The sequence below is a fragment of the Prunus persica genome, chromosome G6 (genome assembly GCF_000346465.2).
Source record: "Prunus persica cultivar Lovell chromosome G6, Prunus_persica_NCBIv2, whole genome shotgun sequence".
Classification (NCBI taxonomy): Eukaryota; Viridiplantae; Streptophyta; class Magnoliopsida; order Rosales; family Rosaceae; genus Prunus; species Prunus persica.
The window spans coordinates 17,935,767-17,950,703 of NC_034014.1; the positions used below are offsets into that span (position 1 = coordinate 17,935,767).

Here is a 14,937-nt window from a genome sequence, read left to right on the forward strand (position 1 = left end):
AGTATTGTTTTTATAATTATTTTTTAATTATCGTTTTAGGTAAAACAGTTGTATTATGTCATCATGGTGACGTGGTATAACAAACCAAACATAAATACCCTTGAGTTCATTAAGAAGGTTTGAAGATGTCCCAAGTTCGGCTATAATAAAAATGGTAATACTTTAAACTCAACAGGTTCTACTTTAGCTGGTGGCCTTCTTTCCGAAAATGAGTAGAACCTGTAATCAATTATTGAGTCATAAGCAAATTATCATCTAACTTTGACAGTCTGCATGAAAATGACTCCTAAATAATCTGTTTACAGAACTAGTGAAAGCATAAGCTTTAGAAACAAACATTATGACAAACTATACACAACAATTGAATGATAGATTGGACTTTTTTTTTTTTGTTGGTATAGCAGTATAATTCAAAATTTTGGTCATACCTATTCACAAAGCATACTTGAAACTTGTCCAATGCAAATGGAATTTAGAGGCTCTGGATCAGAATTGTGCCCAAAACATTCATCCATGTAATATATGACCCCATAAAACATCGGCAGGCAGCAAATCATATGATAATACACATCAAGCACTCGTACTTCCCGGCCAGCAGTCCCTTAATTTCACTGGACCAGAAATGATAATAGCACAAAATGTCCCTTTCCCTTGAATTACACATACATCAGATACTATTACAATGCCAGCTGAGTTGTTTGGGCCAGATACAACAGCTTGACATAATGTACAGACTAAGTTATGCTGAAAGGCAAAAGCTACCTCGTTGAGAAAAAAGGAAGCAGCTCCTCTCAGTACTCCAGAAACCAGCTTTCGTCACCAGTAACCAAGATCAGTGACCAGCAGCAGGAAATGATGTTTCCATTCACCAACACTTGCGAAAGGCACGAGGCCACAAAAGAGTGGCAGAAACAGAAATGAAGTACCATAAAACACCACCCGCCGAATCCAGTATGGAAATATTGTATTTCCTTTTGTTCCTTGAGACACGTCGATCGGTCCATGGAGGATAAAAAACAAAGCAGATGTGCATACATTACAGAAGAAATGCAGCATGCAAAGAGTCTCCCAATATATAAGCCAATGATACCCACTCCCTCCCAATGTGTCTACACAAAGCTTGCCAAAAAAACCACACACAATTCCCAGTAGCAAGATTATGAAAGTTACTGGCATTATCTGTTTTGCAGTTGCAGAGCGCTGGAGGAGCAAAAAAGCAATTGCAAGAATCACTAAGACACCAAATAGCATTCGGCTCACAACTTCAACCTTGCACCTTAGAACATGAAACCCTGAATTGAAAGATGTCATTGGATCCCAGGCTTCCCAGCTCAGCCAAGACTTTGACTCCTGGGATAGAAAAAGAATTGGTAAAAATTTACCAGAAAACAAAAACCAATGTTACGGTATGTATGAGAGAAATATCATATATCATGCATATATTGTTTACAGTCCTGTCCAAGTGTTCATTACAAAAAGGCCCATTTATACGCAATCCCAAAATACTTAAAACCTAAACAACAGAATGCAATAACAATTAAACCCGACTAACCAAATTCTTAAATTGTAAAGATTTAACAAGTTAAATAACTAAATCTTGAATTATAGCTTTAATAGAATAGAACCAAATCAAGCGAGAATAATTCCTTGTGGACTGGTCAGTTGATTCCCTCTATAATAAAAATAAAATCCTAAAAATTGCCCTTTGAGATTTTCTTACAGTAATCAATTATTGATGTAACTCAGGTGTAGGAACAATCCAAAAAGCTGCAGCCAATAGATAGTTCTAGCTGTTTCTTGGAGAAAGATTTTTATAGGAAAGTAGTCAAGAAAGAGGTTATTGCTGATTTTTCATACATACAGCTTGGTATGAGTTACTTATTTTATCGACATATCATGTCTCGGTATTTTCTCATGTTCTAAACAACTAGCAACATCTTGTTACTTGGAGTGATGGATCACATAAATAGTCATATAGGAAAGCCAAATAATAACAGCACTAACAACTAAGTGAAGCTTAAACTAAATCACATGAAGCCAGAAGAGAAAAAAGGAATTACCTTTGTTGAAGGTGTACAGGATGCAGTAGCTTCAGTAAGTCTTTTGTACGAATACACATAAGCACCATATATCAGGGATGCGATCATGACAAGCAAACCAGCAACTAGACAGTCAATGCACTTTTTAAGCAGCTCAGCATGTCTTGTATCTTCTAATTGACTCTTAAACTTTTCAGCTTTGAAGGATGCTTTTGATATGTCCATAGAAAATTTTGATCTCTGCAGTTGATTTGAATCATAGTTGAGAGATAGCTGTGTCTCTTTCAACTTTAGTCTCTGCATTGTAAGATTAAGCTCCAATGTTTTAAGGTCGTTAGCACGGGCTTGCTCTATGACAGACTTCCCAATAGTTCTAAGCATGGACTGGTTGGCTCCAGATTCAGATGTTCTTGGAGGAATATAAGTCAACTGGTTTGTTTGCCCATGCTGAGCAAGCTCCAGATTAAGAGAACTTGTTAACATACTCCGATTTAATTCATCTCTATAATTTAATTGACCCTGGGTTGCATCAGTGTGGGACGTTGCTTTTGAGTGACAATCTTCTATATAAGAGCTGCTTGCACCATCTTGTTCATCATGAGTCACATGTAGAGAAGACCCTTCCATGTTTTGGTGGCTCGAGAGACATCCCCTGTTATTTGTAGATGATTCCTTGATCGATTTTAGAGTCCTCAAGGTACTCCCAAATGATTTTTCAAAGTTCTGGATAAAACAATCACATGTGTTCCCGAAAACCTGTAGCCAAATACGCAGTCAAGGCAGATAAATACGACCTTAGCATCTAGGACTTGTGGAGTGTTGATATAAACAACAAGAAGGAACTTCAAACCACTTTCAATGGATGAGTCAGCAGTTAAGTCTGGCTTACATTGGCTAAAGATTCTCTGACAGCTGAAGCACATATCTGCACTCCAGTAAATAGATGTATAATTAGTTGATGCCCTATTATTCGAATATGAAGAAAATAAAATTATGAAGCAAGTAAGGAGAAAGTATAGAATTGTTCAATGAACTAATTAGTGCATTTTGGCAATGAAAGAAAGTACATCTATACAGAGAACTGATGGTGTAAGGTGAAGCTTATTGTTGATGTAGGTAGTGTAGTATGAAAAGAAGAATACCTTAGCAAGATGATCAGAAGACATCCCTCCACCTACCTCGCCATTTCTTTCCAGAATCTACATTAAAATATCATCACACCCGAATTATCGATGAATACACTTACTGAGAATTACAAAAAGTGAAACAGAAGCACGGAATGTTATCTCTTCAAGAGTTACAATTAGTCAGGGAAGAAGCACCAAGCACAGGTAATAGCCAGAGAAGACTGACCACGTGAAACTAACACCATAAAAACCCACAAGGAATGAATCAAGAAAAGAAGTAGAGATGAAAGATGAAATGAAGGCTCAATAACATGAGTAAAATAAAATAACACCAACTGTTTCCTTCATATAATAATGAAAGTAGACCATGTAAAACAAACGCCAAGCACCTTGAACTTGACATGAGGTTTTCTATGTTTCGTATGAATTCCATGTGTAACAAATCCAGCTGCCTAGCAAATGTAATCAATTTCTATAAGGAGAAGAAGAAAATTTCATATTAAAATCATTTGAAGAAACAAAAAAGAAAAGGTTTAGTTATTAAAATCAAAATCCAAAACTTGTTTTAGAGAACTTGTCCGTCAATATTTAAATAACGTCGTTGTTTATGCATCTCCAAAGGGGGCTTAGCCACTTTTGACATTCCTACTCCAACCATGCTCACTATGTTTAGTAGTCATTAATTTCTCCCCACAAATTCCAAAAAGAAAAGAAAAAAAATGATTGTTATGTATATTTAAATATTAGGTAGCTAGTCACTACACGCCACTTTCTCTCTCTTCAGATTTCGGAGCTCAAAACATTCAACATCGTTAATTACAGGAATTAAGAGGTTAACCAATCCAACATTAGATAGGGATAAAAAGAAATGCATACACTGTGCCATCCTACTATATACAGATTAGGGGCATCCTAAGGAAGCCACAATTTCCATTTTGCTAAATGTGTATAAGGCCAACAACAATCTACATTAATATGCAGAATCATATTACTGAATGAATGGAACAAAAAGATACCATATTCATAATCTACAGATCCCAAATACCAAATCAAGCTTAAGTCATAAAAGAATTGGTTGATAGGGACACAGCAACAAGCACAGCCACAAACCATTCCAAATAAGTTACACATTTTCCTTTGAGAGTGATAATTACGATATTCTGTACATATTTCATCTCCATCAATTAAAGCCTATTAATTCATTGCCCATTAATCCTTGTAAACAAGCTCACTAACTTTGTATAAAAAGACACAAACTTTATCAATACAACAATGTGAACTACAAAAGTATAGCGACCGCTAAATCCTCCAAACTTTAACTTCAAAAACTACAGACAGAATTCTTTGTATCAAGGCACAGCCCCATCTCACATTTTTCTAGCTAGACAAACCTCAAATACAACTTTGCAAGTTCAAAACGACAAAAGCAAAGAACCGGGTTGAGATTTCAGAAGTCGAATCCATGAAACAAACTTCAAAAGGGTATAAAAACCAGATTTACAAACAACTAACGCTTAGAAATCATAACTTTTCCACACACACCACAAACAAATACCAAAATTCAACTCCAAGATATAAACTTTCTACACGCACAACGACCAATTATTGAAACCCGCAATTTCGCAAATCAAACACAGAACAAAACTAGTTAAGAACCAAAAATAGAAAAATATGAACCTGGGCAACAAAAGCTGCAATTGACATTCCCAAACGGAACGCGATCTCATCGGCATCAGGGTTTCTTGGAGGCGCAGTGAAAACCATTTTAGGGCTTCGGCGCTTGCCCGCCACGCGTGTTCCCCTGAATGATGAACCCGAAGAAGTTGAACCACAAGACGAAGATGGCGCTGCAGCTGCATCTTTTAATACCTTTCTCTTCGTCTTCTTTATGTTCCTGCAGATGGGTTTTGCCGGTCTTTCATCAGACGGAGAGAGGTTTCGGACCGTTGGATTTGAAGGGTTGGGGTTGTCATTGACGGTGGTGGTGGTGGTGGTGGTGGTGGCGGTGGCGGCGTCTTCATGGTCTACGGTGTTGGCTTGATCGCTGAGAACGCAAGGTTTGGCGGCGAGGAGTTGTAGAGAAGGTGGAGAAGAAGAAGGGGTGTCCATGGAACGCAAGGAAAGGTGGGAAAGGGAGTAACTTGTACATAGATTTGAAAAAAGTTTGGGTTTTGATTTTGATTTTATGGGGAAATTCAAAATCTCTGCTGATCTTTTTTTTGCCTTTTTGATTTTATGTCCCTTATTTGAAAAGGTAATTCTAAGCTTACCACATTTTTATAAGTTGTATAGGAAGAAAAGAAATTATTTCTATTTTTAGTTTAATTTTTTAGATTTCAATTTTTAGTTTCACCGCCATTACTAAAACATAAAAAATTGTGAATCCTTCCTTATAATTCATAATCCAATATTCTCAAAATATTATAAAGAATGTGGTGGAGTCCACTAACTATTCATTTGAAGACTTGTTGTTCAAGTAGGTAAAGTGATGATGAAAGTGTTATAGAAGTAGAGGGATCCACATATTGGAAGAAATAATTGCACATCCACAAGAAGCCAAGAAACTTTGTCTATAAATGGACTTCCTCCCTTTATTGTAGGGGTGGCAATTTTGGACACGACCCAATACACGATTCGAAACTCGCACGATAAAAAAAACAGGTCAATTTCAGGTCAACCCGTTTAATAAACAGGTGGGTTTTGGGTCAACCCGCTAACCCGCTATAATACATATCTAACCCGTTTATTAAATGAGTCGTGTCACGGGTCGTGTCAACCCGTGTACAACACGCTAACCAGCTAAAAAATTAAGACAAATGGAGACTTCAACACACACACACAAAGGGGTTTTGAACCCCTACCATCCTCATTTTTCTCAAACATCTTATCCACCATGCTACAAACAACTTTGTGATTTTATGGTATGCCTTTTGATATTTATAATGTTTCTTTTTCTTTTGTGTTTTCCTTTCTTTTCCGTCTCTCTTCTCCTCTTTTTTCTTTCTTTTCCTTCTTTCTTCTTTCTCCTCTTTTTTTTTTTTTCTCTCTTTTCCTTTCCTCTTCTCTCCTGTTTTTTTTTCTTTTCCTTCTCTTTAGTTTTCTCTCATCTATCTTTTTTCTTCTTTCTTTCTTTCCTTCAATCTTCTCTCTCTCTATTTATTTTTTTCTTCCTTTTCCTTCTCTCTTCTCTCCTCTCAATATCTTTTTTTTCTTTCTTTTCCTTATATTTTCTCTACTCTATGTTTTTTTTTAATTTAAAATTTTTTAGTTGTGAGTTTTGTAACATGCATGTTATTATTTATGAACCCGTTACACGACTCGAAACCGGCACGATAAAAGACGACCCGAACCCGACATGACACGACACGTTTATTAAATCGGTTGGGTTCGGGTTGAGCATTCTTGACACATTTATTATCCCGACACGACACGATCCATTGCCAACCCTACTTCATTGTATTGGGAGATACCATTGTAGCCCTATTATTTTACATAGTGGAAAAGTTATTATTGTTGCTCTCCGAGGATGTAGACATGACCGAACCTTGTTAAAATATTGTGTCTCATTTGTTATGTGCAGTTCAATATTCTTGCATATACCATTCATTTTACAACACGTTATTAGCACGAGAAGCTCTCAAAGAGAGGGAGCTGCTAACTTTTACAGGAGAGAGAGATATATATGAGCAAAGCCACCGAAAAAGGGTAAGCCTCTGTCCATTATCTTCATGTATTATATTATGGCTTAATTGCTATAATACCCCCTGAAACTACGGTCAAATCTCACATTGTCCCTCGAAACCCCGAAACTTAAAGTGACCCACTCTACTCCTTTGACTGATATTTGTTTTGCTAAAATGTATAATACTTAAGTTCCATGTGTGAAAATATATATTTTTTATTTTGAAAAATGATCTCTCTCTCTCTCTCTCTCTCTCTCTCTCTCTCTCTCTCTCTCTCTCTCTCTCTCTCTCTCTGTTTTCAATTTTTTTCCCTTGAAGAGAAACCCAAAACTTCCTATCAATTGAGCCCTTCATAATTTGTTTAGATTCATTAATTCAAAAACTAACGAAGGGCTGTTGAGGATGGGTCTAGATCTGATACAAAGACAAATTGTAGTCGATGTGGGTGTCGGGAGAAATTGCAGGGAGGGTGGGTGGGGGGTATGTAAGGTCAGTGGCCGGGGGGTGCCTGCGGATAGGTCTTGGTGCGGCTGGGTCTTCCAAATGGTTTTGAAGAGGTAAGGGGTGTGACGGTGAGGGAAGGGTGGCTGGTGGGTTGGCTATGAAGATGGGATCTACTAGGGGCGGCTGGGATATCAAGATGGGGCTGGGAAGGATGGAGAGAGAGGAGAGAAGGGAGAGAATTTTTTTAAAAACGTTTTTCAAGAGAAAATATATTTTTTTAACACATGGCACTTATGTGTCATATATCTTAACAAAATAGTGGGTCCCACTTATACCCCATTAGCATTTTTAATGGATTATTTGACGGATTTGGCGGTGGGGGCAAAGTAAGACGTAAAACATTGATCAAATGAGCAAAGTGGGTCACTTTAAGTTTCGGGAGGCAATATGAGATTTGACCATAGTTTCAGGGGGTATTAGAGCAATTAAGCCTTATATTATTACTCTAATATCTACACTATTCAACTTATGACTAATCGTCCAAAGCTAGTGTAGATGTGTTGGAGCTTGTGCAGGTGAAAGGAAGAAAAGCAATTGAATTAAGGCCAACTTGATTTTCCTGCTTCCACTAACATCAAGGGCGGATCTACACTTAGGTTGAAGTGGACTCCAATTCAGTGTCGATTTTTTTTGTAGGCTTAGTGGTATAAGCCAAATTTAGGTAAAGTAAATAATAGTTTAGTTTTCTCACAAGAAAAAAAATTTAATAGTCTAATCCTCTATTTAAAATAAGCCCAGCTCTCTATGTAGAAATAAGCCCACTCTTAAAGCATATAGAAAATGGTAAACATGCAATGCATAACCTATATAAATTTGATTAGAAGCAAACATCAGAATTTTTCTTCTAGCCACCCAAAACGCCATATTTGAACCTTCAGAACCTAAAAGAAATAGCTCTTCCCCTCTAAAAAATTGTACCAACTTATCTTTAGTAAGTTCTTCAATCTTGATAAGTTTTTCGCTCTTTTTTATTTTTTTTGATATTATATTCAATTTCTAATTTTCAATTTTAATTGTTGTTGTTAAGTTTTTATGATTTAGGGTTTCGGTGAAAACTTTTGGGGATTGTTATATATGTTTTATTTTTGCAACTTGAATTATTAATTGGCATATATGATATTTGGTGTCTAGTATTTCTTGTTAGGATATCATGTCACGTGATGATATAGACCGGCAAAGAGGGGAAAAATTATTTATTCATCTTCAAAAAAAAGTAGTAATGATAACAAGGATACACCTTCTGCATCTGATGTTGATACTTCAATTCCTGAGGAACTTACTCAACTCGAATCTCAAGTAGTTGAACGATGTATTTGATTTTATATTTATTTATATTTTGTACTTCTTTGTGTTATTTGCTCGTAATGTGGCCTTGTTTGATTTATAAATTTTTATTTACATTTTTTTTAAGAGTAAAAAAGCTTATAATATATCTCATTTAAAAAATAAAATTTAGCCTATTCCTATAAAAATTCTTAGGTTCGCCATTGACTAACATATAATATAATATGATATATATATATATATAATATCAATATGAAAAGCTATTGAATTAGGAGAACACACGTCTGCCATTTTCTTTCCTTATACATTAGAATAGTAATATATAATATAATATGTTATATACTTTATATATATTAGGTGGTGGTTTTATTCCCACACTAACTTTATTTACATTATGGTGTAAGTTTATTATCCATATAATAGTATTTATTTGTGGCACGGGTCTATCGTCCAAGCAACTTCCTTTACTTTTTATTTAAAATATGGAGTATAATTAATACCCATACAAGTGCATTTATTTTATTGCATATTTACTTTATTATTTAAAGTATGGTGCGGAATTAACATCCATACAACAAGCAATTTACTTTATGAATTTATTCTACTGCACATTTACTTTTATTTAAAGTATGATGCATGTTTATCGTCTATACCAACAATTTATTTACAAGCAATTTATTTTACGAATTAATTGAGTGATATGATGAGTTTTACAATATAAAGAGATCATGACCAAAAGTTCCTTGATTCTCATTATACAACTACATCAGGACCTGAATATCCTTGATGATATGAGAGCTGGCAATCTCTCCGGTACGATATTTGTAAACAAGTGATCGGACCTGAAGATCTTTGATCCTTAACATGTAAATAAGGACTTGCAGTTCCTTGATAATGTAACAGTATCGTATACGTGAAAAGTGTCATATACATGAATAGTAGATGTACTGGCAAATGTATTATGAATAGTAATCATATACGTGAATGGTGATGTACACATGAAAGGTAATTATACTAGCAAATGTATTGTATGCATGAACAAAATTGTATTCATGAATTGGTGAATAGTACTGTATACATGAATAGTAACCATTTTGGGTAAAATTGTCACTGTATATAAAAGGGACCTATAGTTCCTTAAACTCATGGATGAACAGTTAAATGAGATGCTAGAAGTTCCTCAAAATATGGACAATTATGTAAGGGGCCTGAAGTCCCAAAATATGTACAAGAAATTATAAAAATGTATATACCATGAAAATATGTGATTTTGGCCTGAAGTTCAAAATCTGACAGTTGATAACCTGAAGTTCCAACAATTAAATGGACAACCTTTAAGGCATTATTGCAAATTGTGGTAACACCACATATTTTTTGGCATAAGAAAATGATGAATTTAATAAAGCTCGATTTTGTTACAATGGACACCTCAAGGAAGAAATATATTCTGTGAATTCCGGTTGTTAAGGATACACCGTGAAATGAATAATATCAGGATAAACCTTAAAGGATGAATTGAGGCTCTCCACATATTTTATTATATGATCTGGGCCTGAAGCCCATGGATCCAAATATACGAGAAATCCCGAACCTGAAGTTTAGGGTATATAGTAGTTAATGATCTTCACTACTATATTGCAATATTATCATGACATTTCCTCAATTTATATTTCATGCCCATTTGAAAATGACAATCAAATTATGAGGTTGTGTTTAACCTGAGCTAGAAGTTCCAGGCACACATGCATTGAAATATATAATTTGAGAGATTTAATGTGGTTATTTGAACCTATAAGACATAAGGTTCCAAATCGTCATTTTGAAAATATGTGCAAACCACAGGTGCAAGTTTAAAAATTTTTCCAATTATTATAACAAGAAAAGAGCATACAACAGATAGATTCTTTTCACCTCCAAGGAATGAGTAGGCTTTGTAAAATCTATGAAATTCCATTATGATATGGAAGTCTTTGGAGAAAGAGAATGGCACCTCTTGAGCTTAGCCATGAGCCTCTCTTGGTCTTCCAAAATCTTTTCGTTGGAAATTTACAGCATGTCAAGCCTTGTCTGCGTATCAATGGAGTATGAACTCACCAATTTCAAAAAAGCTTTACTTTCCTTTTTAAGGTTTTCAACCTCTTGCTAAGAATCATGAAGCATTCTCCTAAGAGATTAATTTTCAGTGTTCAACTCTTGAATCTCCTTTGCTCTGGCAAGCAAACGATGACCCAAGTTAGAAACATAAGCAGCACTCTGAATGCTAAAAGTCATTGATTCATCAATAACCTATTCATCAGACCTTCCTGTTAATAGTATTTCATTCATAGGAGTAAGGAAATTCCTAGCTACTATAATAGCAATCGTGAAATTCCTAGCTACTATAATAGCAATCGTATCATTTATCATCACGGAGTCATTAACTATGAGATGACGATTTTGGGATACAAAGGATGGATGCCAGACTCTGGCGTCACGAGTTATTTTGGGAACAACATTTAAATCGAAATGTTTTGGGCGAGAAGAAGAGGATGCCATTCTAAAAGATTTCGAGGAAAGTTTTAGACAAGTTGAACTTTTAGAAAATGGAAGGAATTTGAGTTGAAATACATGTTTAGGCCTAAATTTGGCACGCCAAAATTCAAAAGACAAGCCCATGGTAAAATTATCTGCCCAGCCCAAAAAGCTTGAGGATAACAAAATTAGGATCCAGACAGATTAGGCTTCACACCAAGAAAAACAAGGCCCCCAGCCCAAGAAAGACCAAACTGTCATTTGGGCTTCAGGGATCAGCCCATAATTTTTGTTGGGTTCAAACCCAAGGGACAAAAAACACACCCACGTGGCTAGAGGTGGTTGCGGTTCGGTAACCGTGAATTTTTACTCAAACCGCAAACCGACCGACTATTTGCGGTTTGGTGATTTTTGAAACCGCAAACCGACCGCGTTTTGCGGTTTACCGCATTGCGGTAAACCGCAAAAATGCGGTCGGTTACCGCGAATTTACGGTTTAAAACCGCAAATTCTCAAGCATTCACAAAAATATAAATTTACAACCTAAATAAATAAATACACAACCTCAATTTCTCAAGCATATATAAATTCACAATCGATTCCAATTCTCAAGCATTCACAACCTAAGAAAATTAAAGTTACAATTCCAAACATTCCAATTAAAGTTAAACTTCTCAAGCATTCCAATTCCAAATCCTTTAAATTTACAAACCAAAAGCAAAATGAATTAAAGTTACAACCAAAAAGAAAAATCCAATTCACAGTTAATTAAAGTTACAAACTAAAAGGAAAAATGCAATACACCAATGTTACAAACTCAAGTGTTGGTGGTGAGTGGATTTGAAGAACCCCTTTGTATTGTTTGAGCACCAATGCTATCTACAAATAAAACAACATAGTTTAGTACATTTTATTATAAGAAGAAGCATAAATAACATTAGCATAAATAAACTAATTACTTACAAGTTGTCATATCTTCCATTTCCTTGTAGAATTCAACCTCATCATCTGTTGGTTCCTTGTAAAAGGAAAATTCGTCCGCTCTAAGCCAATCACGAGTACACACTAATGCCTCTACCATTTTAGGATGCAAAGAGCTTCTAAAAGGATCCACAATCCTCTTGCCTAGGCTAAAAACATTTTCACTAGCAACCGTAGAACTTGGAATTGCAAAGATATCCTTGGCAACTTGTGAAAGAATAGGATATCTTGTTTGGTTCCCTTTCCACCAATTCAAGAGAAGAGAAGGGTTTACAATTTTACTTAATTATTCATAGAGTATAGCCGTGCGGCTATACTTTGCGGTTTGCGGTAACCGCAAATTTTGAAAATCAAATACCGCAACCGCAACCGTAAATGCGGTTCGGTTCTTAATACCGCGATTGCGGTTCGGTTTACCGCGATTGCGGTTTTATTGCGGTAAAATATCGGTTGATTTTTGCGGTTTTTCGGTTTTTCGGTTTAAAATGCCACCCCTACACGTGGCTACCTCAACTTTGAAAAGTCAGCAATTCCAACTAAGTTAAATATGAGAGGGACATCTCTGAAACACTGCCAACAGAAGATCAAAACCCATATGTATTCGGAGATTTTGCTCCAAGGCAATACACCATCTTCCAAGGAATTCACGGGTCACGCTTTCCAAGTTAGAACGGGAAACAGGGAGTTGTTCAGAAAATACAAAAGAAAACCAACCGCCATAAAATTTAGCCCACACAGACGATGGCGGTGGTCGAAATAGAAAACTGCAATCCAGGAAACCAAGGAAGGGACTGCTTTATGAGGTGACTACTGAGAGCCTATCTGCCATGATTGATAAAAATCCCTTCTACTTTACATTATAGGAGATCTTTTTACCGCCCATTATTAAAATCTAAACAAAAGCCACCTCCCTAAGAGGGTCTCTTATAAAAACGAAGGTAGGCAAGGAAGCAACGGACACTCAATTCATCAATCAATCAAAAAAAACAAACAACAAAAAAAAACAACCAAAAGCTCACTTGGATTCCAAGAGAAACCAGCTTTAGATCAGAATTCCAAAGTTCAGACTTAGAAAATAAGTCTTCTAAAACGAGATCTCTCTCGTTACAAATTTGGTTCAGCAAAAGCCAAGGCAAGCAGAGTTTGAGTTTTCACAAACGTGGAGACCTCAGCAAACTTATAAAGAGTCCTGCTCAAGCAGAACAACGCTCGTAGTGCAATCCCTAGCCTACCAGACCTTTGAAAATAGCCACTTCTGCCCCTTCAGACTGAAGAAGCCGTAGTTCTGCCCGCTCAAAAGCCTCCCAAGGCTTGAAGTAGATTAAAGCTCTGCCAAAATTGAACTTTGGTATCGATTTACAGCTGAAGCTAAGCAGTTGAAGTTGTTGACAGCTCAGTCCAGCACAGATATACTCAGTCCAGCCTGGATCAGAAGTTTCTACCCAGGCAGAAATGGGATTCCAGCCATCTTTTTGTCTTTCTAGAGTTGATTTCTCCCTTCTTAATTTTGTAAAAGGCAGTTCTGCCTAAAACAGTTCGCTTTATTATTATCTATTCTGGCCAGAACAACCATTTGATACTGAGATAAATTATGAAAGTCCTCACCAGTCTGAGGCAAGAAAAGAACTTACTTGGGAGATATTCCTCACCCAAATTCACAATCATTTGTTTTAGAAGTCAGTAACTTGGGGAGCAAGTTATCCACTCTAAAAAGAAGTCTGCTAGGATTTACATCGCTAGTAGTGGCACGCTCACACACCAAAGAAAGCTGACTTGTCGACCAACAAATGGTCTCCAAGCCAGTGGGGAACTTCGCCCTTCCACCTCAGGAGTAAACACCAAAACGGGTGAACAATACAGTTACTCCAATCGGGCCTTAAAAAGACAATATCTATAGGCGAAAATGTGGTAACGTTTCCATGATCCTAATATATTCCCGGATCCCAATATTTCCTTTTTCTTTTCCAGATTTCAAAACTTCAAGCGGCCTTCGTTGATGTCTGTTGGCACTTTAGGGGGTTTGAGGACTATTTTTGTCAAACTGATCTTGCTTTTACGGATTTCAAGGAGTCACTTTCTCAAAAGTGTCTTCAGAACCTCAGAAGTTTCTGTAGTTAATTGATATTCATTGTTTAAGAGCTATTCTCTAACTTGTGTATAAATATGTTCATAACAAAACTTCTTTGCAGAATACATCCAGTTTTTCTCCATATCTACTGATGCAATATCCACTTGTTTTTCCTACTAGTGAGCCCTCGATATGCTTGAGAAGCGAGACTAACTCTGATAATCTATTTAGGAAGCAAGACTATCCCTGATCATGTTTTTGCGACATCAGGGAACTGTAAGGCAGACAAGAATGACGACATCGCTCTAATCTCCTAAAGTTCTCCTAGGCTAGGAGAAATGAGAGTTTTTTGTCTGTTACCTCACTGGTTTCCTTCCCTGATTGCTTACCTACCTTGCAATCAATATCACAATTCTTGCAGGATATAACTAGATCATCAAGCGTTTCATTATATTTGCTGAGCCAATATAAGCTTGAATGATATTTGAACAAAGTTTCTCTTACCAAAGGATGTAAGCAATACTTGTGTTATTTCATACTTGTACTCTTATTAGTATTTTGATATTTTGTACGACACTTTCACTGGTAACCAAATGGAGAGATAAGACCGTTCTAGAAGAATGTCATGCAAAGGACCATTCCAGAAGAATGACTTGCATTATAAATCATTCCAGATGAACGACTTGTATTATGACCATTCCAGAAGAATGACCATTCCAGAAGAATGACTTGCATTATAA

The 14,937-nt window shown here is 36.2% G+C and overlaps 1 protein-coding gene across 1 annotated transcript; it reads right to left on the reverse strand.

Moving 5' to 3' along the window:
• Positions 350-5,425, reverse strand: LOC18773265 (protein CPR-5). Its single transcript, XM_020566072.1, has 5 exons — positions 4,844-5,425; positions 3,182-3,238; positions 2,929-2,964; positions 2,061-2,795; positions 350-1,350 (listed from the first exon to the last, which is right to left on the reverse strand). Exons 1-5 carry the CDS (start codon positions 5,273-5,275, stop codon positions 817-819), a joined length of 1,794 nt encoding a protein of 597 aa, XP_020421661.1. The 5' UTR covers positions 5,276-5,425; the 3' UTR covers positions 350-816.